Genomic DNA, 25,541 nt, shown 5'->3' with positions numbered 1-25,541 from the left:
CAACTGAGCATTCACAAGATAGGAGCTGCTTCATTAAAGGGAACCTGTCAGGTCCCTTCTGCTGATATCTGAGGGCAGCATAGTATAGTGACAGGAAGGCTGATTTCATCAGTCTGTAACTCATGTGAATTTATGTGTTGGTTTTTAAAGACATCTTTATTCTCTGGCCCATTAGAAAGATACATGATGTAAAGTCTAATGAAGATAATCTTCTTACTGGTAACTGTATTTGTGAGTTATAACCTCCCTTCTGATCCTCAGCCGTGTCATGTGACCAGCACTCTAATCTCAAACTGACACAGGACAGGAAGTTAGTTACTTCTCTGTTCATTCCTATGAGACTGACATGCTGCTCCCATAGGAATACATAAAGAAACTGGCTTCCTGTCCACACATAAGATGCTGTGTTACTTGGAAAGTCAGAATGTTGGTCACATGACACAGCAGAGGGGCAGAAGGGAGGTTATAATTCACAAATACAAACACTGGTAAGAAAATGATCTTCACTAAAGATAGCCCCATGTACTTTCATAGCAGGTGAGACAATAACAGTTTTGGTGTGCTTCTTTAAGTACTTATATGTTACACTCTACAGCAGATGGCTTAAAAACTACTACATAAATCCACATAAATGACAGACCACATAAATCAGCATGACTGCCACTACACTATCCTCGCTGAGAGAGCAACTTAAAGAGAACCTGTCTCCACAAAATACAATACAGTCTGCAGGTAGAGTGTTTTAATTATATACATTTAAATCTCTGCTCTTTCTAACTTCATTGTACACAAAGAGGTGTTGTCAGTAATTGACAGCTATGTATACACACAGGCTCCTGTGTATGAATGGGCTCAGAAAGAGCAGAGATAACAATTTATCAATCACAAGTTTTTTTAAATATCTTCCCATATATATATATATATATATATATATATATATATATATATATATATATATATCATCTGCTCAGCTCCTCCTGGTCTTAAACAGGTTTTTTAAATGTTATACTTGTGAAAGCTTAATAAATAAATAAAAAGTAGAAGAAAATGAGAATCTTTCAAAGAAGGATAAGGTGTCATGAGCACCTCAATAATATAACAATAGCTCTGTTGAAAGCACTGATGATACTAAAGGCGGGTTTAGACTCTCCAATGTATAGCTCATTGTTTGGAAGGAAGCATTCCTGAGCCGCAATCAGTCGGGGAACCGTGGCCGTCACATGGACAGCAATTAACCGGCCGCTCTTGGCCTTGTGAATACATTCTTACAGGTAGGAGGTTTACCACTCTCTGAACTCCAGAATTCTGGTTTTGAAAAGTCTCATGTTTTTCTGGCTTTTTGTGCAACTGTTTGCATTTTTTACACCTGAGAGGTGAGACTCCAGTTTAAAAAAAAAAAGGGCGGGAAAGTGGATGTGGTTAGCTTCGTTAATTAGTTTTACTCCAGGTTTATCTCTAAAAGTAGTAAACTTATTCCAGTGGGGGGGGGGGGGAGGGGGTTGGCGTAAAAAAAACTGCAGTAGAATTTCTAGACAGAAATGTTAGGTTAGAGATGCACCAGATTTAACATTGTGGCATAAAGTACGCCAACACAGACTCAAGCAAAAGTGACTTGAAATATTACCCTCGTGATAAATTCCCCAATATGTCTCAGTTGTATAAATTCCAGTTGCAGGTGAGATGTTTCAGTTGTGCTCTCACCTGTCCTAAGAGACCAGGCAAAAATTAAAATAAAGGATCTGTTATTTTACTTTCAACAGCACATCTGTCCATGGTTTGTGTCCAGCTCATCCCCATGCACAGCCTGGACAACAAAGGTGCTGTATCTAGAAAAATAGCACATCCTTTTTAACCCTGCTTCATTTTTGTAAAATGATCTGTTGCTCTCGGACATTGATAAGTGACTCGTTACATTGTCATTGGGTCCTGTCAGCTGATCTACTGATGTATCCTATCATGTATCCTGTCCCTCTTAAGCCCTTAAGGACCTCCGCCGTATATGTACAGCGGAAGTCCGGTCCCTAAACATGGCGCCCGCTCGCATGTGCAGCGGGCTCTATAGCCGCCGGGTTTCTGCTATTTTAATTAGCAGAGACCCGCAGCACATGTATGCGATCAGCCACTGATCGCATACATTTTATTCTTCAGGTGCCGTGGTCAAATGTGACCACAGCATTTTCGCAGTCCAGAAGCGGAAGTTGCACGCTTGCGCTCCGGTACCTATTTCAGGAATATACCAATACAGTCCACTAGGTGGCAGCATTGTATTGGTATAGTGCAAATTAAGTGTTCAATAGTGTCTATATAGCCATCAATGAACACAATGGGCAATCTAATGATTGCCAGTTATTGTGACCCAAGGTGACTTAAAATAAAGTAAAAAAAAAAAAAGTTTAAAAGTTTTTAAAATCAGAAAATAAAAAACTAAGGCCTCTTTCACACAGGCGTCATGTTTTTGGCCCGGATAAGATGCGGGTGCGTCGTGGGAAAATGCGCGAAACATTGTAATGTGCAAAACATTGTAATGCGTTTTGCACGCGCGTGAGAAAAATCAGCATGTTTGGTACCCAAACCCGAACTTCTTCACAGAAGTTCGGGTTTTGGTTAGGTGTTGTGTAGATTGTATTATTTTCCCTTATAACATGGTTATAAGGGAAAATAATAGCATTCTTAATACAGAATGCATAGTACTATAGGGCTGGAGGGTTTAAAAAATAAAAAATGAAACTCACCTAAATGCAGTGGCGTACCGCCCATAGAGGCAGACCACGCCACTGCTATGGGGCCCGCGGCACTGGGGGGCCCGTAGCGCAGAGAAGGCCCCGCCCACCCGGTTTGGCCCCGCCCACCCGATTTGGCCCCGCCCACTTATGACGGGCGGGAGAATCGGCTCGAACTTCGCCGTCGGCCGTCACCCCACCAGAGTCAGTGCCTGCCCTGCCCTAAGCTGAGGAGAGACGAGCTGACAGACTGAGCCAGAGGGAGGAAGTGGCCCTGGGGAGACGTGAGCAGGCAGGTAAGTGTGCCAGGTATGTGGACGAGCTGTCTCCCGCCCCTCTGCTGCAGAATCCGCTCTCTGCTCCTCCCGCTGTGGAACTTTTCTGTGTGCAGCCACGCTGACTTCAGCCGGGATGGCTACCTGCACTTTCTTACTTGTCCCTGTTTCAGTGCGGGTTCCTTCAGGCTACGTCTCCTCCTCCCAGCAGGGCTGGTCTCCTGCTCAAGTGCTCATGCAGCCCCCTGGACACATCGGGCTGGGGCCCACCACTGGCACAAGGACTCTGTGGGGGCAGGTGCCCACAGCAATGGCAAGGATGGGGCAGGTACCCACAGCAAGGGCAAGGATGGGGCAGGTACCCACAGCAAGAGCAAGGATGGGGCAGGTGCCCACTGCAAGGGCAAGGATGGGGCAGGTACCCACAGCAAGAGCAAGGATGGGGCAGGTGCCCACTGCAAGGGCAAGGATGGGGCAGGTGCCCACCTCTAAGGCAAGGAGCCACTGGGCAGGTGCCCACTGCAAGGGGAAGGACTAATATGGCAGGTGCCTACTACTAGGTCAAAGAATGGGCAGGTGCTAATCGCTAGGGCAAGGAGCTACAATTGCTATGTGAGGGAAATTACCAACCGCCCCCCCCCCCCCCCCCGTGGAGGCATCAGGAACGACGTGGGAGAAATAATAGGGAGGGGGCATGACAGGTGGTGGGATGGGCCTGGGATGGGTAGTGGGCGGAGTTAGGGGCCCAATTCAGATTCTTGCTATGGGGCCCAATGACTTCTATGTACGCCCCTGCCTAAATGCACTTGTTCGCGCAGCCCGGCTTCTCTTCTGTCTTCTTCTTTGAGGAATAGGACCTTTGATGACGTCACTGCGCTCATCAAATGGTCCATCATATGATCTTTTCCCATGGTGATGGATCATGTGACGGACCATGTGATGAGCGTAGTGACATCACCAAGGTCCTTTTCCTGTGCACAGCAAAGATGAAGACAGAAGGGAAGCCAGGCTGCGCAAACAAGTGGATTAAGGTGAGTTAAATAATTTTTCTTTTTTTTTTTTAAACCCTCCAGCCCTATTGTACTATGCATCCTGTATTAAGAATGCTATTATTTTCCCTTATAACCATGTTATATGGGAAAATAATAATGATCGGGTCTCCATCCCGATCATCTCCTAGCAACCGTGCGTGAAAATCGCACCGCATCCACAGTTGCTTGCGAATGCTTGCGATTTTCACGCCGCCCCATTTACTTCTATGGGGCTTGCGTTGCGTGGAAAATGCACAAAGAGGAGCATGCTGCGATTTTCACGCAATGCACATGCGTGAAAATAACCGCTCATCTGCACATCCCCATAGAAATCAATGGGTCCAGATTCAGTGCGGGTGCAATGTGTTCACCTCACACATTGCACCCGTGCGGAAATCTCCCCCATGTGAAAGAGGCCTAAAAGTTCAAATCACCCCCCTTTCCTTAAAATAAAAATACTTAATCAATAAAATAATAAACATCATGGGCATCGCCACGTGCGAAAATGCCCATGCAATTAAAATATAACAATATAAGAAAATAAAATATAAAAATAAAATATAATATGAGAAAAATTATACAAGTATGGTATTGTTGTAACCGTACTGACCTGGAGAATAAAGATAAGAGGTCAATTTTACCGCATAGTGTACAGTGTACAGTTTCCCAATTCTACCCCATTTGGAAAAAAAAAATCTGCTCCCTACTACATGGTATGAAACAGTAAATAATGCCATTAGAAAGTGCAACTTGTCCCGCAATGATAAAAATAAGCCCTAATAAGGCTATGTGACTGGAAAAATAAAAAAGTTAGGACTATGGGAAGGCGGGGAGTGAAAAACGAAAGCTCACAAATGGAAAATGCCCTGGTCCTTAAGCGGTTCTCCAGAAATTTAGAAGATGAAGATACTTATATTACTTCATTATAAATATATTCTCACATACCTTTCATTAGCTATACTGGCTTGTTTAGTATGAGGAGCAATAATTAGGAGAAATAAAATGGCCGCCGTCCTATTAGTGCACACAAAACCTGTCCTAATCACACAGGAGGACAAGTTACTTCACAACACTGAGCTAAAGAGCTGCCTCATCCTCCTCTCTGCTTTGCTGTACTTGTCAGGGATTATGGTCCTGAATACAGATGATAAGATCTTTAGCTGAATCTCTGTAGGAATGGAGTTCATGAGGAGACATGAAGTGATGAGAGGAGATGGAGATATGGCTAAGGAGCAGCAGCAGTTGTATGTCTCTATTACCACAGCTCCACAACACCAAAGTCTGTCCTGTCCATCCTCTCTGTACTTCATGTCTCCTCATGAACTCCATTCCTTAAGAGGTTCAGCTAAAGTTCCTGACAATCCCTGACAAGTAGAGCAGAGAGGAGGATGAGGCAGCTCTTTAGCTCAGTGTTGTGAAATAACTTGTCCTCCTGTGTGATTAGGACAGGTTTTGTGTGTACTGATAGGGCGGCTGCCATTTTATTTCTCTTGATGATTGCTCCCCAGACAAAACAAGCCATTATATATTTATAAAGAAGTAATATTTAGGTATTTTCATTTTCAAAATTCCCAGAGAACTCCTTTAAAGAGTGTATGTAAGCAGTATCAATTCTATTAAACCAGGCATCATGAATGCCTGGTATAGTTGATCCTGCTAAGTAAAACAATACCTCATTTATGTTTCTCCGTTACCCCATTCCTGGGAGAAAAATAACTTTACTGTATATGAATATGTAAATTAGGCCTTCCGTGCACTGAGGAGCAGGTCTGAGCCCCTCGGAGGACCAGAGCTCTTCTGCTCTACAATTAGAGCCACTCCACCATCCCTCTTTCTGATAGTTTACACCTGTGATGGCTAACTTCCAGCACTCCAGCTGTGGCAAAACTATGACTCCCAAGATGCACACTTGCTTGGCTGTTCTCAGAACTCTATAGAAATGAATGGAGCATGCTGGGAGTTGTAGTTTTACCACAGCTGGAGTGCCAGAGGTTAGCCATCCCTGGACTATGAATGCATGCACAGTGCATCTGCTTCTGTTTTTCCAGCAGTGTAAATGACTACTGCACATGTGCTGATGATGTCACTCTTCACCTGAACAACACCAGATGTACCCTCTACTTGGTGGAGGATGATGTCATCGACACATCTGCAGTAGTCATCTCCGCTGCTGGGGAAGTATGGGCAGATGCGCTGTGCATGCACCAATTGTGCGAATTACAGGACAGGCATGAAATTATGGGGCCAGGTAAGGTGCCTGGCCTTGTCAATCAAGGACATGGGGGGAGAGTGGCTCTAAATGCAGAATGGAGACCTCATTTAAATTTTTTATTTTTTTCATGAACAGCACAACTGAGGAACAGAAATGAGGTGTCATTTCACTCAGGAGAATCACCCTACTAGGCATTATGTATGGTTTAATGGGTTGATCCTACTGACACATGCTGTCTACAATAATCATGCTTATACACAGTAGTTGCTGTTTGCACTGAGCTTTGTTGCATATTTGTATTAATTTTTATCTCTCCTTTAGGATATTTTTCAGAAAATACATGTAATGTGGAAAATGTAATGTTATTGTTTAACCTCAACACAATAATGTGACCTAAGGTGGCACCAATGTGGGCACACAGGGTACAAATTTATCTGCACTTACACTGAATTATATAAAAAAAAAACAAATCTATTTGTACTTATACTGAATTATCTAAAAAACAATGCTCAGAGCTCTTTGTCTTTTAGAACATAGAAAGATGAGAGGTGCCTTCAGAGTTAAACTTCTAGCAGGTGGGATGTGGGCACTGCCAATTTAGCACATAGTTGGTTGCTGGCAGAGCGCACAGCACATTGAGAAACCACACAGGAAAATGTGACTGGCGTGCCATTCATTTAAGAAAGGGAAGTATATGTTTATCATGGAAGCAACAACGGTCATTTCTGTCTTCCTTTTGGGTCATTTAATACCTTGTTTCCGATGGAAGCTACACACGAGTAGACATTCACACAAAGGAGAAGCAGTGGTCCAAATCAAGCCCCATGAATAGACAGAAAAGATGCCGCCACAATGTCTACTTCCTGGGCTGACTGAACTGCATGACAGATGATGTGTAGCAACACTGTATTAACAATCCAGAATTATTTGGGGTAGCTCAATTTCAAGGATTTGAAAAACTAGAATAAAGATCATATTACAGGGAAATGGAAAAAAATATTAAGGGGATCCGCAGTAAATGTAACTTGGAGGGGGTACTAAAATGGGCTCCTCATTATAGAGCTGGGTTTTTCAGGATTAGTGTTTGTTTCCATCTCCATGCTCTTTCCAAGACCCTTAGTCCTATTTCCTGTCTTCACGTGTAGTATTTCATACCTACAAATGTTATGTTTTACAATGTTATGTCATGTATTGTATTATGTATGCACACCAACAGATGTGGTATGGTTGGCAGGAACAGGGTTAACCTCCCTGTTACTCCCCTCTTGATAGGAATAGGCTGGTCCTGCTTCCTGCCAGGGGGGGGGGGGGGTTTAAGTTTAGACAGTGTAGAGAGAGGAAGCAGAGTTAGGAGCTCCTACTTCAAGGGTCTTAGTTACCATCAAGTCATCTAATTCTACTGTAAGACCGCTATTCCAGAAAGACTGCAAGGCCACCAAGATACAGCTTTCCTAAAAGCTACAGCATGCTATAGACAGCAGAGTGACCAGCAAGCCACAGCTTTACAGATCCTGCTGCAGGTGAGCTATGATGGTTTAGACACCCATCACCTAGATAACATCCAGGCTAGACCAACTCTAAAGGCAGGTTTACACTGGTCGAGAGCTGCACTGTTTTTGAGAAGCAGATCGCTTTTTAGACAGCATGATCTGCTGCCCAGAAACAATAATTGGTGTGCCTGCATGAACGACTGGATCACCCGATGAACAAGCACTTCGCTCGTCCATTGAGTGATCGGCAGCACATTTAGATGGGCAGATTGTCAGGAACGAGTTCCGGATAATCGAGCCATGTAAATCCACCTTAAGTTTGCTTATACAGTGGACACCTAAATCCACAAGTGTCAGCTTATAGCTATTAGCCAGAAGTGCAAGAGAGGTTTGTCTACAGGATAGCATATGTGAGGTGCATTAAGTGCCACTAATTTAGCCACCATACCTCGACTGAGGACAGAAATGCCCTTTGTATAAGTTGCTGCTAGATGTACTACAATTTTATATTTTACACCAAGTAAAGAAAGCCTTTAATACTTTAACTTCTGGTCTGATTCTTCAAACCACCTTTCCACTGCACCAATCCCAGGGAGGAATGGTCTGAGGGAGTGCACCATGACATAACAGCTCAACAGGGCCAATACCACTCCCATCCTTTACACCGGATTCTCAGGGGCTTACTGCACGTCTTTCATTCTAATTTTGTATAGGACGACACTAACCAGGGCTAGGCCCACACAGCAGCCACACTCTATGGTACAGTACACCCTTTTGGGAGTTATGCTGCAGGGGCTGCTGCTAGGATGTTGCCCCGGTCAGTGTCATGGGATTATTTTTTCAGTTTCCTAAGAAAGCCCAGCACAGCAATTATTACAACTCCAAAAGTGCCCAATTAACATTGCCATACCTTGGTCTGTGGGATGCATGCTCATGCTAAGATGGGTAAATGGAACAAAGTTGGCATTGCCAAACTGAACTGTGATATTTTCTAATATTGGACCTTAGTAGTTTATATTAAAAGGCAGGATAAATTCATTTATGAATATGCTAGGAAAGAAATACACTATAAATATGGCTGCACATCTGTCTATGGGACTCTGTGCAAGCCACAAGTAATAAGTGGAGGGATTAATCAGAGACTAAAGGGCCCTTTACACTAGCCAAGAAACGGAAGGAAGAAACGCTTCCTTCTCAGCAATCTGCTGCTGTGTCGTTCTGTGTAAGGGGACCTTTAGTAATGTATAAAAACATCAACTAGAACAGTGATAGAAAGCATTACTGATAAAGGAGTGGGAAAACAACGGTCTCTAGTGTAGTAGAAAACCTATGGTTTCAGACATGATATTACCCTCATTGTAGGTCTAAAGTAGGTTGTATATTCCATTACTAATATCCTAGCCTCATACAGGTGAAACTCAAAATATTTGAATATCGGGCAAAAGTTCATTTATTTCAGTAATGCAACTTAAAATTTGAATATTGTCTAAAGGTTCAATATTCTAGGCTCAAAGTGTCACCCTCTAGTCAGCTAATTAATCCATAGCCCCTGAGCAAAGGGGACCTGAGATTGTGACTTTGGGGTTTCATAAGCTGTAAGCCATAATCATCCAAATTATAACAACTAAAGGCTTGAAATATCCCGCTTTGCATGTAATGAGTCTATCTCATATATTAGCTTCACCTTTTAAGTTGCATTACTGAAATAAATTAACTTTGCACGACATTCTAATTTTTCGAGTTTCACCTGTATAGCAAAAACAAGATGTAAACAGTCCCTAAAATGAGTTTCATTCTTTTGTAACCGTAATCTGAAACATCCCCTTAGTGCTTATTAAAGGGGTTGTCCGGGCTTTTTTATATTGATGACCTACATATCCTCAGAATAGGTTATCGATATCAGATCGGTGGGGGTCCGACACCCGGCACCCCCACCGATCAGTTGTTTGAGGAGCATGCACAGTGCTCACATGCTGTCTCCCTTCTCTCTACCTGTCTGCTGCTGCTGTCCCATAGTCATACAGCGGAGAGAAGGGAGACGGCACGTGTGCATAGCGTGTGCCGTCTCCTCAAACAACTGATTGGCGGGGGTGCTGTGTGTTAGACCCCGCTGATCTGATATTAATGACCTGTCCTAAAGGATAGGTCATCAATATGAAAAAGCCTGGAGAACCTCTTTAACAAACTACAATAACAAAGGTTCCATTTAGTATTCGAACTAGCAGGAAAACATCAAATATGTAATAAAAATCCATTGTAAAGGGTAAATTCAAAAAATTTCAAAAAATTCCCAGCGTATCTAAAAAGTGAAACCTTGGTTTTCATATACGGTAACTCAGTTGAGGAAGAACAGTGACCAAATGACACTGACTTTTGTCAGAAATGAAAGTGAATTTCAATATTCCAGTAAGTGAAATATATTTTAAATGGATTGGACTTTCCTATCATGCAGTAAAATTCCCTTCATATGGTGTTTATTCAACAGCAGAAAAAAGCACCAATACTGTGTGACCTTTGAAGTGCTTTCTGAAGATTTTTCAAACTGCAGCATAACGTATCCATTCAGTATAACTAGCATTATGGAAATGTACAACTATGTTCCCCATCCTTGCTACGTGCATTTACAAACTTTCCACAACTTTAGGTGAATGAAGTTCAACATAAATGGGCAAGCATTCATCTAGTTACCTTCTCGTCCTCCTTGATTCAGTTCTAGAGTTCATATCCACAGGTATACTACATACTTCCCTATCCCCTACGCACATGTGCAGTTCTCAGTGCAAAGCTGACTGGTCCCTGTTACAGGAAAATATGGCTCTTAGCCAGAACCTCAGCCTAATGACCACACAAATATGCCTAATAATTGGATATAGTGTATATTTATATCCAGTGGTATTCACCTATTGAGTGATATCATTATGGCCAGTAGCCATTTGGTCATTGTGTCCCTTGTTAGGATATCAAAGGCAGGAAGGGCACATTGTAAAATTAGTGTTCTGAGGTGTCTTGCTGCGCTCCATATTAACAACATCATCGGATGAAAAACATACTCGGGTCGGTAAGACAGATCGTGCACGCACCTCAATATAGGATTGGTGCCTAAAGTACTAGAGACTGAGATCAAACCTGCCGGTAAATAGTTAGTTAGTGTTGCTGTGTGGCAGGCTACAAAGAGTTGCTGCTTAGTTATCACAAGGATCTAACAGTTAAAGTTGTGGTTCGCTCCGGAGAACAGAGAGGTCTTCACCATAATCTCCAGTTATCCCAGCGTGTTTATCGGGAGTGATATATATTAGGCACGTGCCACATTACCAGTTTTGAGTAAAAGGGAGGGGGAAAATACTGTAGTGGCTGGTAGGATTGTGGGCTACTGTGTCGTACCACGGGCTAGCCTGTATCTCGCACACACACGATTGTTCCTGTTCTTCAGAGTAATAACCGCTATAGCGAGGCAGAGTTAGCTCTGCTTGCAGTAGGTACATTGCACAAGTGTTTTCCAGCTACCATCGGAGGGCGCCGTGCTGTGCGACACAGGGGTCTCAGCCTCCGGGCTGTGTACATGTAATCCAAACTTATGTTCACTGCAATTGGGGCTGTGTTTGATAACCCGTTACTGTAAAAAGTCTGTTTTACAAAAGCTGGTGTCAGAGTTGCTTTTCTCGTTCGTGACTTCGCTGTATCCTGGGAAGCCCACCCGAATACACGGCTTCCACATCCTCCATGGAACTGTCTCCATTTGGGTCCCAAACAGCTACAGGGTGACTAGCAAAATCTTACACGGTCCCTTATTGAGTCAGTATGAGCATCTACTCGAAGATAAATATCAGGGGGATTGTACAATTTGTTCTGCATCCTTCAAAGAGCTTCAGTACGCGGGTGGCCTGGGGTATGACAAAATCATTCAAGTGCTTTACACTGCTCATATAGATGCTCTAGCAATTCCAGTGAGTAGGAAAGTTACGGATCAAGCAGTGTAACAGCAGGCCGTTCTGTCACTGCAAGTCCAGGAGGGAATTCCTTGCCACATAAGAATAGCCAGCACCCTCTGCAAGCCCCTGTACTATTTTAAAAAGTGTTGCATGACTAAATTTATCCAGTGTGCCATGCAGGGAGCATGTCCTTTTTTTCCCAAATGCAGCACAGCCACAATGTTCCTGCCGATGTCACTGACCACCTTGGTCAGTTTTAGAAGGCAGGGAGAAAGCTGCTTCATACACTTTAGCAAGTGATCGGTTGTGTGGCTACACACTCGCCCAGGCCAATCAGCTCTAAGACTGCATGTCAATACAGTTCACTTTACACATATTATAGGATGGGGAGTGGGAGCAATGCTCTGCTCTTCTTCTGATGGGGATGGGAGGATGTCAATGGAAGTGTATGTGGAGGAGATGGATAAGCACCTGAGAACCAGACCAACAGAAATGTGGAGGTGTCACGGCTTTGGTCCTGGCTTTGTTGCTGTGGTGCTGCCACGCTGTGAAAAATATTGACCCAGTGGGCTGTGAAAGACATGTACTGTCCCTGCCAGTACCAGTTGCTCCAAGTGTAAGCCGTGGCCTGCATTTCCAACACAGTGAGAATTGAAAGGAGCAGCCACCGTTCTCTGTCACGTGACAATACAAGACAGGGATGGCTATTTTGGAGATGTAAATGCCGACTAGGTATTTTCCAGTGAAGCTGCACACACACCATCAGCTCTATAAACGCAGATGAATTTACTAAGTGGTACGGCAGTGACTGCACCACCTCCTGCGCACCAGTGGATTGCTGGGGGCATTTAGTTTTTTCTTGGCCACGTATTCCATTATCGATGGCTGATGGTGGAATGAAATAGAAGGAGTAATCTGAGCGGGAGAAGCAGTTAGTGAAGATAAGGATGACAATGACATTGTACTGCACTGCCACAAAGGAGACCAGGAGAAGGAGGACACTCTTTTTGTGCTAGCTGGCGGCCACTTCTATTTCCCCCACAGTAACCGGTGATGCTGCTTCATCTGCTGCAATAGAATCACGGTGCCTATGTTTCAGTTTCATGGATTATTTTCATGCTACAGATCTTGCACATGACAATTCTTTCATCTTCCAGCAGTGTGCAGAAAAACTGCCAGATGGGACATACTCTCAAACTTCGCACAGAGCTGGCGGCAGCTGAGCTTGGCTTAGGTCTGGCATGTTTTGCCCTGCACCCACAGTATCAGCGGCATCACCAGTTTCCGAAGCAGATCTGGCTCTGGCAGTTCTTTGGGAGGTTCTGACTGTACCTGCTCTTTATTGCTACCGCTGCCATCTCACTCCTCCTGTGATGTTACCTCCTCCTCAGCACCCAGATCCTGCTTCCAGGTCCTGTCCAACACACAATCAGAGTTCTCACTCTCCCCATCACTTTATTCAGACTGTGATGTGTGACAGGGAGCTCCTTTGCCCTTTTCCTGATTCCCTGCTCTATATTTGCCCAGCGAGCAACTTTCGCTACCAATGCTCCTATCATCACCACCATGGCTATGGCTGCCACTACTACCACCACTAACACAGTTATGGATGGGGTCCCCCACCTTCCCCTGAACTTCCTCCTCATGGCAGTTCAAACGCTTACTGTTCATCAAAAGAGAGACTCTCTTGACTATTTACCATAGTGCAGGGTGGAATGTTGTTGCCTTTTCTTATGAGAAAAAAAGTGCCACACTAGGAGGGGGCAATAATGACAGATATGATGCCACTGAAAGGCTTCTCTGGGGTTGCAAGGAGGAGGAACAGGAGGAATGATGTGACCCCTGGCTCCAAGGCATGGTGTCAGACTTAGAAGTGACCTCCACGTCATCCTTCTGTGACTGAGAGGAGGAGTAGGCATCCAGTCCACAATATCATCCTCTTTGTCCTCAATAATAATGTTGTGCTTTTCAGAAGCCAGGGAGACCTGTGTACTACTAATACTACTACTGCATGGATGGCTGGTGCTGCTACCCACATTCTGATTCTGGGAGGATGAGGTCTGGATCTTTCATTTTGCATTCTAGAAGAGGGGAGGAAAGGGGTTGTTATCTCTGTTCCTGCCAATCTTTGCCATCCACTCCTCCCTTTACTGGAACATACGGCCACAACAATGAAAAATACATAAAATTACATACAGAACATTAAACAATTGCAGATACCCCCAGGTCTGGGTACTGTACATACACATCCAAGTCCTTGAACCCTTGACATATTTCCGCATACCGTAAATCCCTGATACTGGTAACTTTTAATGATTACCTTTACTCATTGATGCAGACAGACATAATAACATAGTACTGCATGTACCAAATGTGCTATCAAGATCTTGCTTCTCCTTTGCAGGTTCGAATGGTGACCAGGGTGGTTCTCGGATAAGGCAGAAAAGAGGAATCATTGAATTAGCTGGAGCAATTAAGTGTGGAACTGGCAGATCGTCTCTGTTGTATCTTGGATATGGATGTTACTGTGGTATAGGAGGACAAGGGACACCAAAAGACAAGACAGACTGGTATTTTATTTCATAGCTATCTTACATGCTGACTATGATGAATTGTTAAAGTGGGCGGTGCTGTGACTTAAATGTCACCAACCTTATTTTACATTTTGTTTTGTACAATCAAATGTAAATCCAGGGATAAGAAACAGCAGAGGTGCCAAGTAGTGTTGAGAGAACTTCTGTTTTCAAGATCGTCGTACAAAGTTCGGGTTATCTAAGAATTTCGTTATGGATTCTACTGCAACGGACTATAACTTATGGTCCGTGGGAGCGGAATCCATAACGGAATTCTTAGATAACCCGAACCTTGTAAGCAGAACTTAAAAACAGAAGTTCGCTCATCCCTAGTGCCAAGCAGCTGTTTAACCAAATCTGACCAGTGACCTCCCTATCCAACTGTTTACACAGACACATAGCTGTGGTTCACCGGATTAAAAAGCAGCTTTTCTTTTGTCAATCTGAGGTTCCGTTCTCAAGGTATGATGCTTCTTAATATGTACATGTAAGTTAGGCCTTAGGTGCAATGAAGATTTCACCATTGCTCTTGTTGCACCCAAGCTTTGACCCTTTCTGTGGTCAGCTCCACCCACACTGCTTTGATTGACTGGGCCAGGTAGTGGCAAAGCAGCCAGGAAAGGGCCATAGAAAGGAGCACAGAAACACTTTTGTTGCAAATGTTGGCGCACTCCACATTTGTGGCATACGTTTTTGAGCTTCTTGCAACTGTTTTAGGCTACATTCACACGTCAGTGAAAAACAGATGTATGACAGACATTTTTTTTTTTAACGTTTGTCACACGTCTATTTTAAGAACAATGGTAGTCTATGGGGATATTCACACTGCACTTTTTGACAGCCAGTGAATAACAGACATAAAAAAATATAACATGTTCTATCCTGACCGCTTTCACTGACCAACATAAAATTGGGCATCAGTGAAAAAAGTCCATTAAAACTGACAGTTTATCCATTTTTAATGGATGATTTTTTTCACTGACATGTGCAGCGGGCCACCCCCTGGGGCCCTAAAGATGACCCGAGTACCCAGGTGTAGGAATGGCCAAGTGGTATAGGGTGTCCTAAAATGTCTGTTTATGTTGAGTGCGAGTGTCACGGTGCTCCTACATGGATACAGCTGAAACCCCAGGCGTTGGCTCCGAAGCAGACAAATATTGTATGAAGTTCAATAGCAGCATTACTTGAATAAACGGTCATCAAAAACAGTCTTTAAACTTTGCCTTGGTCCCAGCAGGCTTTAGCATTAAACTCTGGCAGGCAAACTCAACTCTTCTACATCTGTTGCTCTCTGACTGCTTTACTGACAGGCTGACTTGGTAACTTGGCTTCTTCTTTATGCTGCAACTTCTCTCTTTGTAGTCTGTCTCTTAATTAGGCCAGGGAAATTTCCTCCTGGCTCCTGAGGCTCCAAACTGTGGCCTCCATATCCAGCAGAGCTGAAGGTGCTCTGGCAGGCTTGGCTTTACTTGGCCTGGGCATGTCCAGCAGAGACATTCCCAGCACTTGCTTCCTTCCCCTAGCTGGGGGTAAGCTAGACTGCAACTAAACTTGGACCCACCCTTCCTGCAGGAAGTGGGACTCATCCACTTCTCCACAGAAGGTGGTTATAATGGAATGGAAAGCTCTATTCTATATACCTGTAGCTCTGTCGTGTTTGCTGCCACCTACAGGTGAACCAGGCACATTACACATGAGCATAAACAGTTACAAAATAGGAAATGCACAGTGTTTGGACCTGAAATAAATACACATGATGACATGAGGTTAGCCAGTAAAGACAGTAGCGGGGTGAAGAAGTGGTAATGCCACTCTGGGGTGTTACACATGTGAATGTAGCCTTTAAGTAGAAGGAAAAGGTTGGCGCCTAGTGGAGGACGAAGCCCACTAAATTTACTACAACCTTATGCCAGAAACTGCTCACGTCTACGCCAGCTCCTACCTGGCCTAGATTTGAGTTTCTCTTACTCGGAAGGATAGATATGCACTTAATTTAAGAAATTTTCCAGCCTACCCTCAGGATAGGTCATCAATATATGACTGGTGGGGACCTGACTCCAGACACTCCCACCGATCAGCTGTTTGAAGAGGTTGCAGTGTTTCAATGAGCGTTGCGGCCTCTTCCTATGCCGGTGACGACACATTAATCAATCATGTGTCTAGGCGCAGTTCTGTCCCATTGAAGCACAGACGCTATACAATATATGGCATTGTGTTTGGTAAGCTCCGAGGATGCTGCAATGCTCACCAGAGTCCCATGGCCTCTTCAAAGATTGGTGGTGATGCCAGGAATCGGAACTCCACCGATCAGATATTGATGACCTATCCTGAAGATAGGTCATCAATATTTTCCTCCCAGAAAATCCCTTTAATAAATTAGACATATATCACTCCAGTGCACAGTGGATCAACACTAGAGTATGGGACCTCTCCCCACCTGGCACCTCACATGGCAGCTGGGACCACAAAAAGATGCAGACAGCACTCTGTGTGCTGTCCGCATCTGTTGCTCCGTTCCGTGGCCCCAGCGCCAAAAAAATAGAACAGGTCCTATTCTTGTCCATTTTGAGCACAAGAATAGGCATTTCTATACTGGGCCGCCCATTCCATTCCGCAAATTGCGGAACGCATATGAGCAGCATCCGCAATTTGCAGACGGCAAAACACGGCACAGCCATCTGAATGTAGCCTCATTCTTCTAGTGGACATCAATCCCATTTTTCGTATTTTAATCATATTTTCTCTTTTCATAGGTGCTGCTACAAGCACGATTGTTGCTATGGAAATGCAGAACATTTTGGGTGCTACCCTAAGAGCCATACATATAACTGGCAATGCATCAGTCATTACATAAAATGTGGTAAGAAAATGTACAAATTGTCATAGTGCACAATTTCTATGTAACAGGTGGGGGTTGAGCTGCTGGGTGGAGACAAAAGACCTGTAAATGCTCAGGATCTAACAGGGTATAACAAGCATTACTGTTATGTGCAGTTAGCAGTAGGAAAGTAAACAGCAATCCTTTAATATATACCAATGAATGAAATGGCTTTCCACAAGAACAGATCATGGAGGCCATGGTGTGTAACCAATCAGGCCATCAGTGGACACAAGCTGTTTTACAGAAGCGTAGGCCAGTTTGTCCATAAATAGAATATAAGATGCTGTAAATGGTGCCATGAGACCAGAAATTGAGTTTTTCTACTGAGGATTTAGCCACAAATTTGTCCAAATGTGTCCAGTGTCGGTGGTCACACATGCCCAGTAGCTCAGTCCCACTGCCCTGATCCTTATATAGAGGCAGAATGATTCCTGCTAATGTACAGATCAGCCGCACAAGAAGTGGCTTCTTCTCATTGACAGCACTATCTATCTGGGGGCATTATAAGCGACGTTTTTTCTACTAGTAAACATTATAATGGGGCATTATTCTCTACTGGCACACATTATACAGGGGCATTAGTACTACTTGGGGACAGGGCATGATCATCATTGGTGCAGTTGGAGCACTTGCTCCAGGTCCCACTCTGCATTATTACTGTGGTGGGGGAGGCCCAGTCACTGGGTCAATTCACCTGATTTCTAGGTCACCTGCCCTGCCATATAAAGGGGGCACTATATATATATATGGGGTGCAGATTTGTTGGCAAAGTGAGAAGCTGAAGACATCTGGGCTGCAAACCCTATATAGACAAGGTGTGGCCAGAAGAAGTCTTGATGTCAGAAGTCATCAACCAGATGAAGAATAAGTCTGGAGGAGACATCACCCTTAAATCACTAAATGGAAATGTTTGTTCTGCTGCTGTCTGATCAGTGCAGTAGTCACTTGTATGGTCTATAGCTGATGATGGGTGGTAGCATTCTATTTCAGTAGCAAACTGTTCAGGCCATAATAGGAGCTATAGTTTTACACCGTAGAAACTTATATGGAAAGGGCTAAGCTGAGTATGCAAATGGTATCTGTATTGATCTTTTTAAGCTGTGGTACATATATGCACTATGCTTGGTTCTAGAGCTGTATATACTGTATGTACTGAGGTTAATTCTGGTACTGTTTTTCTGACAGCTTGGTTCTGGTGCTGTATTTGTGTTATGAGCTTGGTTCTGGGTCTTTACGTATGGACGATGTTTAGTTCCAGTGCTGTATTTTTGTAGCGTTCTTGGTTTTTGTTTGGTATTTGAGAGTTAAACTTGGATCAGATGCTATACTTTGATCAGATACTATCTATTCAATCTATTCACATTTTCATTGGGCCAATGCCCAAGGGGCCCCCACTGCTCCCCTTATGGCTGGGTTCATATTAATCTGATGCTCTCAGAGTGTCCTCCTGTATTAAACTGTATCGATATCCTCAGGAGAGATATACAGTTGAATACTGAGGCTAGGGTGGCACAACTTTGTACTGTACTGTGATATTTGGTTCTGCTGGGTCCATATTTTGCGCTGCATTACATTTGTTGTTCCTGCCTACTTGAGTTTGCCCTGCCATCTTGTGTTGCCCCATGTTCGGTCAAACTGGACCTTTCTACAACATGGGGACACGTTTATTTAAATTTTTTTCTAGGACCACTTTAATTTCCCAGTCTGCCCCTGTTGGAGGCTCAGTTCGGGGCCTCTGTCACAGATTCTGGTAAAAAGACCAGACAAAAAAGACCTGCATGCAGGATTTTTTTTTTGTCCGGTAAAAAAGCAGCAGCATCCCGAACAGAAACTGAATGGACCCCATTGCAGTCAATGGAGTCCATTCAGCTGGGTTAGTTTCAGTTATGTGCTGAATCCAGCATTTCCATAATTTTATTTGTTCTGCTCCTATAACGGAATAGAACAACGGAATGTGATGATCTGGTGAGCCCAGTCTAACAGTAAAATATGTATTTGGGGAGGGGGGGGGGGGGTTTAAAAAAATAGCTGCAAACTCCTGTGCGCCCTGTTCAAATTTCTTCTACTGGCATACATTATGGGGGCTTTATTACTCCTGTGAGATGGGTATCATTACTACTGTAAAGCACTTTAGGAGGTATATTTACCACTAAGGGTATTATGGTGGGATTTATAACTACTGAAGGGCATATGGCAGGCTTTATTACTACTGGGGGCACTATGGGGGTCATTTTTTTACTACTGAGGGTATCATGTTGGGCTTTATTATAGCTGGGGGACAATATTACTATTTGGCGCTTTAGCGGCACTATTACAACTAAAGGCACCCTGGGAGACAATTATTACTATTAGGCCTCTTGCACACGTCCGTTGTGGTTCAGTTCCGTGCTATGGGGACAGCAATTTGCAGTCCCCAATGCACGGGCAATGTCCGTGCATCGGCCGGGACGGATCGAGACCTATTCAACTTGAATGGGTCCGTGATCCATCCGCACCGCAAAAAATAGAACGGATGCACATTGTTCGTTTGCAAGAGGCCTTAGTGGACTTTTGGGAGCACTATTACTGTGCAGGCACCCTGGCACAGTATCAGCTTAGCACAATGGAGGACACTAAATTTACAGAAGAGGTACTATTACTCTCAGGAGTGCTATTTGCTTGGCGCCATTGTTTTTGAGGTCACTGTGTGTCAATGATTATTAAAGATGGCACTATTTGCATGGGACTAGTATTTTCAGTGGGACTATCTGTTTCTGCAGTATGGTATTGGGGGTGGCAGGATGGGCTGTTTAGAAGGTGGGAAAGTAGAAACCTAGTTTAGCTGTGTAACAAACTGTGGAGCAAAGAGACATGGCTTAAACAAGTCATCATGGCGGTCTGATCCAAATGAAGAAGATGAGGACAGAGAACATAGTCTACTTTCGTTCCATTTAGGGCTCTCACAAGCGGTCCAAAACGGATCAGTTTGCATTCTAATGAATTCTGACTGGATAAGGATCCGTTCAATGCATCAGTTTGCGTAAGTTCAGTCTCCATTCCGCTTTGGGGACGGACATCAAAACGCTGCTTGCAGCATTTTGGCGTCCGTCTAATGAAACTGAGCCAAACGGATCCGTCCTGGCACACAATGTAAGTCAATGGGGACGGATCCATTTTCTATGACACAATCTGGCACAATAGAAAACGGATCCGCCCTCCGTTGACTTTCAATGGTGTTCAACACAGATCCATCTTTGCTATGTTAAAGATAATACAAATGGATCCGTTCTGAACGGATGTAGACGGTTGTATTATCTGAACGGATCCGTCTGTGCAGATCCATGACAGATCCGCACCAAACGCAAGTGTGAAAGTAGCCTTATATATAAGAAGAGACATCACTAGATGTAGTAGGTACAGTATGTGCTGTGTTCTCCTGTATGTTTGGTAGCACAGAATTAAATTCATGAATTAAAAAGTAATAGTTAGCCATGGGTCTTAATGTGGTGTCTGTAATTGTGACTGGAAGATTAGTGCTGCATGCTGTGCTATTCTTTGTAAAATCTCAAGGAACTGCTAACAGAGCCTATGACCGCGGTGTGAGAATAGCCTTATTTGGTTAACATTTATCACTGTTCGCTTCCTTGGGGGTACTTGGTTCAAACTTCTTGTTACTAGGAGGTACTTTATGTGAAAAGGCCGAAAACAACTGATCTAGACACTGCAGCTTTTTTGGTTTATACTTCAAAATAAGAAAGTATTTCAAATTTAAAGGGTTTTTTTGTGACCACCAAAAGTTCTGCAGAAGGCTGGGAATACTGTAAAATAAAAACAGAAGCCTTACTTACATGCTCAATCCCCCAAAGTTTGCATCGCTGAACTTCTCCAAGTCCCCTTCAGTGACTGACTGTAGCGATCAGATGGAGTAGTTAGTGAGGCAGCGCCAGAAACAATGATCACCAGGGCAGAGGCGTGGGCATGGAAGGAGATTGAGCAGATAAAGCTTCCTTTTCATTTTAGAGCATTCTCACCCTCCTTCAAAAAATGTCAGGGTCCCCAAATTTTTTTTTTTAATCAAGTAAGAACCCATCTAAGCAATGTTCTTAGCATTACCACTATATGAAGGTCTATACCAAACCTGGTTAACGGTACAGGCACACAGTGCGGATTACGTGTAGCATAATACAGCACCAGCTAAAGTTGATAAGATTTTTAAAATCTCATGTACTCAGTGCAGAATGGATCCTGAAATCCCTGCATGTCAATTGTTTGTGCAGAATTTAGTGCACATTTCACCCTTTGCAATGCAAAATGTGAGATCTGGGGGCAAATTGATGACAAAATGTGCAAGTGATGGATTTTAGTGTGGATCTGGTACGGAAACGCAGAAAAATCTGCATAAGCTACACTGCCAAGTGCCTATACCCTAAAAGTCATTAGGTTCAGTCAGTATGGCTCTGCTGACGTGAACACATGGCAATTTAGGCTTTAGCGCCCATAACACATTAGTACTTACACTCCCAGCAATTTTATCTTCACTTATATCTCCAAACACATGGCTTTCTGGACCATTTATAGAAAGCACTTCCATATGGTTTATTGTGAGAGGCATTCAGTCCACAGAAAAGGAAACCGATCATTGTAATTACAGTTCATTTTGATGACAAACATGTAGTTTTGTAAGAATGTGGTTATACTCAGATAGCCCTATATTCCTTTCCATCCTTTCATATTTTAATTTGGTATCTTATATAGCATCTCTGCTGTGAGTCCAATCCTTCAGGAAAAAAAAGTCTGAAATGAATACCCTCAAGGCTAACATCACAATTATTAGAGAGTAACTACACCTTCCAAAAACTTTAGATATGTTATAATGATTAGGGATGAGCGAATTTCTTATTTTGACCTTTGTGTTTGTGTTGTGGTATAAGCTGAATTGCGTTATGGATTCATTCCGTCATAATAGAAGTCTATGGCCTGCATAACGGATCCGTTATGCTGGCCATAGACTTCTATTATGACGGAATGCCTCTAAAGGCATTCTGTTATGCATTCCGTCATGGAATCCATAACGCAATTCAGCTTATACCACAACACAAACTCAAAGGTCAAAATATAAGCCCACTTGCCACGAAAACCTCTTTGAGGCTACATTCACACGTCAGTATTTTTCTATATCCCGAATTTCGGTCTGTTTTTTGCGGATCCGTTGTTCCTGGAAATGTTTCCGTATGTCATCCGTTTTTTGCGGATCTGCAAAAAACGGAAACATGTATAAATTTCACAAAGCAAATAAAGTTGTTTGGATTTCTTTGAAAAAAAAATTGAAAAAAAAAAAGTGAATAAGTGATTTCTGTGGGCAGGATTTAATTTCCAGGAACGGATTCCGCATAAAACGGATGACATACGTAATGACATACGAATGTCATCCGTTTTTTGCGGAACCATTGACTTTGTATTGTACCAGGATCCGATTTTTGTGGAAAAGAATAGGACAAGTTTTATATTTAATCGGACATGCGGAACGGAACAACGGAAACGGACAGCACACATTGTGTTGTCCGATTTTTTTCCAGGACCCATTGAAAATGAATGGGTCCAGAACTGGTCCTGATCTGTTCCGCAAAAAACTGAACAGATCAGGAAAGAAACAACGACGTGTGAATGGACCCTTATTGTGATCATTTTAAGTTATTTCCTATTCACAGCATATGGCAGAGATCACCAATGTTCATCACACCAGCTGTGGTGAAACTACAACTCTTAGAATGCACACTTGTTTGGCTGTTTTTGGAACTCCCATAGAATTGAATGGAGCATACTGTAGATTGATGAGCTGGATTGCCGAAGGGGGCTGACCCCTGGGATAGAGGATAACTATTATATAGGTGGGAGTCCTAGTTCTGAGATCCCACTGATCATGAGAACACGGTACCCTGCAGAGCCCCCAGAATGAATGGAGTGGCAGGTTGAGCATGCACATTGCATCTCTATTCATCTCTGGCTCTTGCTGGTAGTTCCATAGAGATGAATCCGGGGTGCACATGTTCGACCTCCCACTCCATGTATTTCAGGGAACCCTGTGGGGACAGGCTCCCGTTCTTGTGATCATTGGGGGTCCCACTAGTCAAACTCCCACTGACCTAATAGTTATCCACTTTCCTGTGGATAAGGGATATCTTGAAATTAACGGAATACCCCTTAAAATGGGTCTGTATTCTATTGGGCGCAGCACTGGATGGTTGGCCATCACCTCCACAATGCATCACCCTCTTGCCTCAGGGCCACATCCCACCACAGCTATTACACAGCTCTACACCACATGAAAGGATCAAGATGGGTCACCTTTCCATGTGGCCCGGAGTCAAGGAGACTTAGCTTGGCATAAAAGGGTGCTGTTGGGCTGCCGGGTCTCTCTCCCCTTGCATTGGGATAAGTTGTATTGGCAGCAGTCACTGGGCACTGACTAAATATTTTTTTTTCAGATTACACAAGGGATTTCTGCCAAAAAATGCTTTGCAAATGTGACAAAGAGTTATCAAAATGCCTTCGGAAAGCACCTTATAACGCAAGGTACGCTATGTATCCAAATTTTTTATGTGGGAGAGAAGACCCAAAATGCACGTATTATAAAGAGTGATACATGTGGAAAAGAAGTTTTTCACACAGAAATCTGTAACATTTCCAAAAACCTCCACCTGAAAAGAAGAAATATGTGGATCAATACTCGCAACTGCTGTAGGTGGAGGAACTCTCATTAATAGCTACGGTCCGGTTTGGAGACACTTTAAAAGAGAATCTGCGCACCTATAGAGATAAAGAACACCAGCAAAATAAGAGTGGCAACGGTTTTAAGTTTTCTTTTTCTTTACTATTTATTCCATTGACTTTGTTGCAGTCTGGAAGTTAATTATGCAAATTACATTAATCAAGTAATTAAGGGGCATCTGTCAGCAGATTTGTACCTATGATACTGACTGACCTGTTGCATGCATGTGACAGTTGAAGACATCTGTGTTGGTCCCATGTCCACATGTGCCCGCATTGCTGAGAAAAATGATGTTTTAATATATGCAAATGAGCCTCTAGGAGCAATGGGGGTGTTACTGTTACACCTAGAGGCTCTGCTCTCTCTGCAACTGCCGCACCCTCTGCACTTTGCCAGGGCAAAGTGGTATGATGTTTTATCATATTATACATTGCAATTTTCAAATGTAATGGAATTGATCGTCAATTATATGTATATTTTCATACTTTGAATCCTAAAGAAAAATGTATTAAAAAATGTCTTCTTTCAAGAAGAGAATGTTGATTTGAAAAAAATCTGGCTTCAGTTCTGAGTTCCAATAAAGGTCAAAATATTTTTGTCTGAGTACACTCAGTTCTCGAAGATCTAGGCTAAACATGGTCATAAACACCACCGCCTCTAATCACTAAAATTGACTCTGAAAACACATGGCACAGTGTTATCTTGGTTATCTCGTGACAAAAGCCATTGAAAAGTTAGTTATCTTTTTGTTTCCTTTTTTTTTTTTTTTTTAACTTAACACATTAACCATTAAGTTTGGCTGCATCTTTACCTTTAGGCAGGTACTATATGTATTGGTATACCTTGTTATTTTTCATATATGGGATTGATTAGATTCTTCTAGTTGGAAAATCCATGGAAACTTGTGTTTATTTTATTTTTTAACAAAGATCTTAAGAAGTTTTGACTCTCACTTGTTAGCGGTGCCCAAATATTTCATACAGTTTTGGACTTCTCAATAAAAAATATTTGGAGCCAAATTTTCATGACACATAGACCTGTTTTTATAGACTTTATTTTCTTTCATTTTATTAAAGTAAAATGTAAAAAAAAAAAAAATATATATAATTATTTACACTATGTATAGTCTTAGATGCACGGGACAGCTAAGCATTTTTATGGGTTGGCCTGTGCTGTGTTGTTTTTTTTGGCATTTTTTCTCCATTTTCTTTTTTTAACATATGTCCCCCAAAAAGTTGTAAGTGACCTCGGGGGCACATTTATTTACTCTTCATATTTTTTTCCTATTTTGCACCCTTCTATTGCAACTACTAGGGTGAAGAGCCCTCTGATGTGACATTAGTAACTAGCAGAACTTACCTGTGTAAGTTACCTGCAGCTCTGCCATGCTAGGGGGCACCAGGTAATCATGTGATCATCAGGTTCAATAGAGGCAGTGACATGGCTGGTGTCTCCAGCAGTCTTGCACCAGACGTGCTTCTGCTAAATTTCAGTAACAGGAGCTTTAAATCCAAACTGTATAATTTTGTGATTTTAAAGCCCACAAGCATTTTCATTACCTACAGGTGCATTATCCTAAACAGGTTAAAAATATGATAATGATAACCTATCATATCTGCAAGGGTCCGAGTCCCAGCACCCCCGCCAATCATTTAGAGAGCCGCTGCGCTCACTGGAGCTCC

The 25,541-nt window shown here is 43.0% G+C and overlaps 1 protein-coding gene across 1 annotated transcript in view; it reads left to right on the top strand.

Annotated features, from left to right (window-relative positions):
* PLA2G10 (phospholipase A2 group X) overlaps positions 1–24,794 on the top strand; it is a 30,625-nt gene extending 5,831 nt beyond the window's left edge. The window contains exons 2-4 of the mRNA XM_044304331.1: positions 14,062–14,227; positions 16,984–17,090; positions 23,576–24,794. Of these exons, the coding sequence (XP_044160266.1) occupies positions 14,062–14,227; positions 16,984–17,090; positions 23,576–23,730 (428 nt within the window). The 3' untranslated portion in view covers positions 23,731–24,794. The remainder of the gene's footprint in view (positions 1–14,061; positions 14,228–16,983; positions 17,091–23,575) is intronic.
* Positions 24,795–25,541: the final 747 nt, after the last annotated feature.

This window comes from Bufo gargarizans, chromosome 8 (assembly GCF_014858855.1).
Source record: "Bufo gargarizans isolate SCDJY-AF-19 chromosome 8, ASM1485885v1, whole genome shotgun sequence".
NCBI classification, from domain to species: domain Eukaryota; kingdom Metazoa; phylum Chordata; class Amphibia; order Anura; family Bufonidae; genus Bufo; species Bufo gargarizans.
Note: the sequence above shows the minus strand (reverse complement) of the source record. Positions and strands in the feature narration are given on the sequence as shown.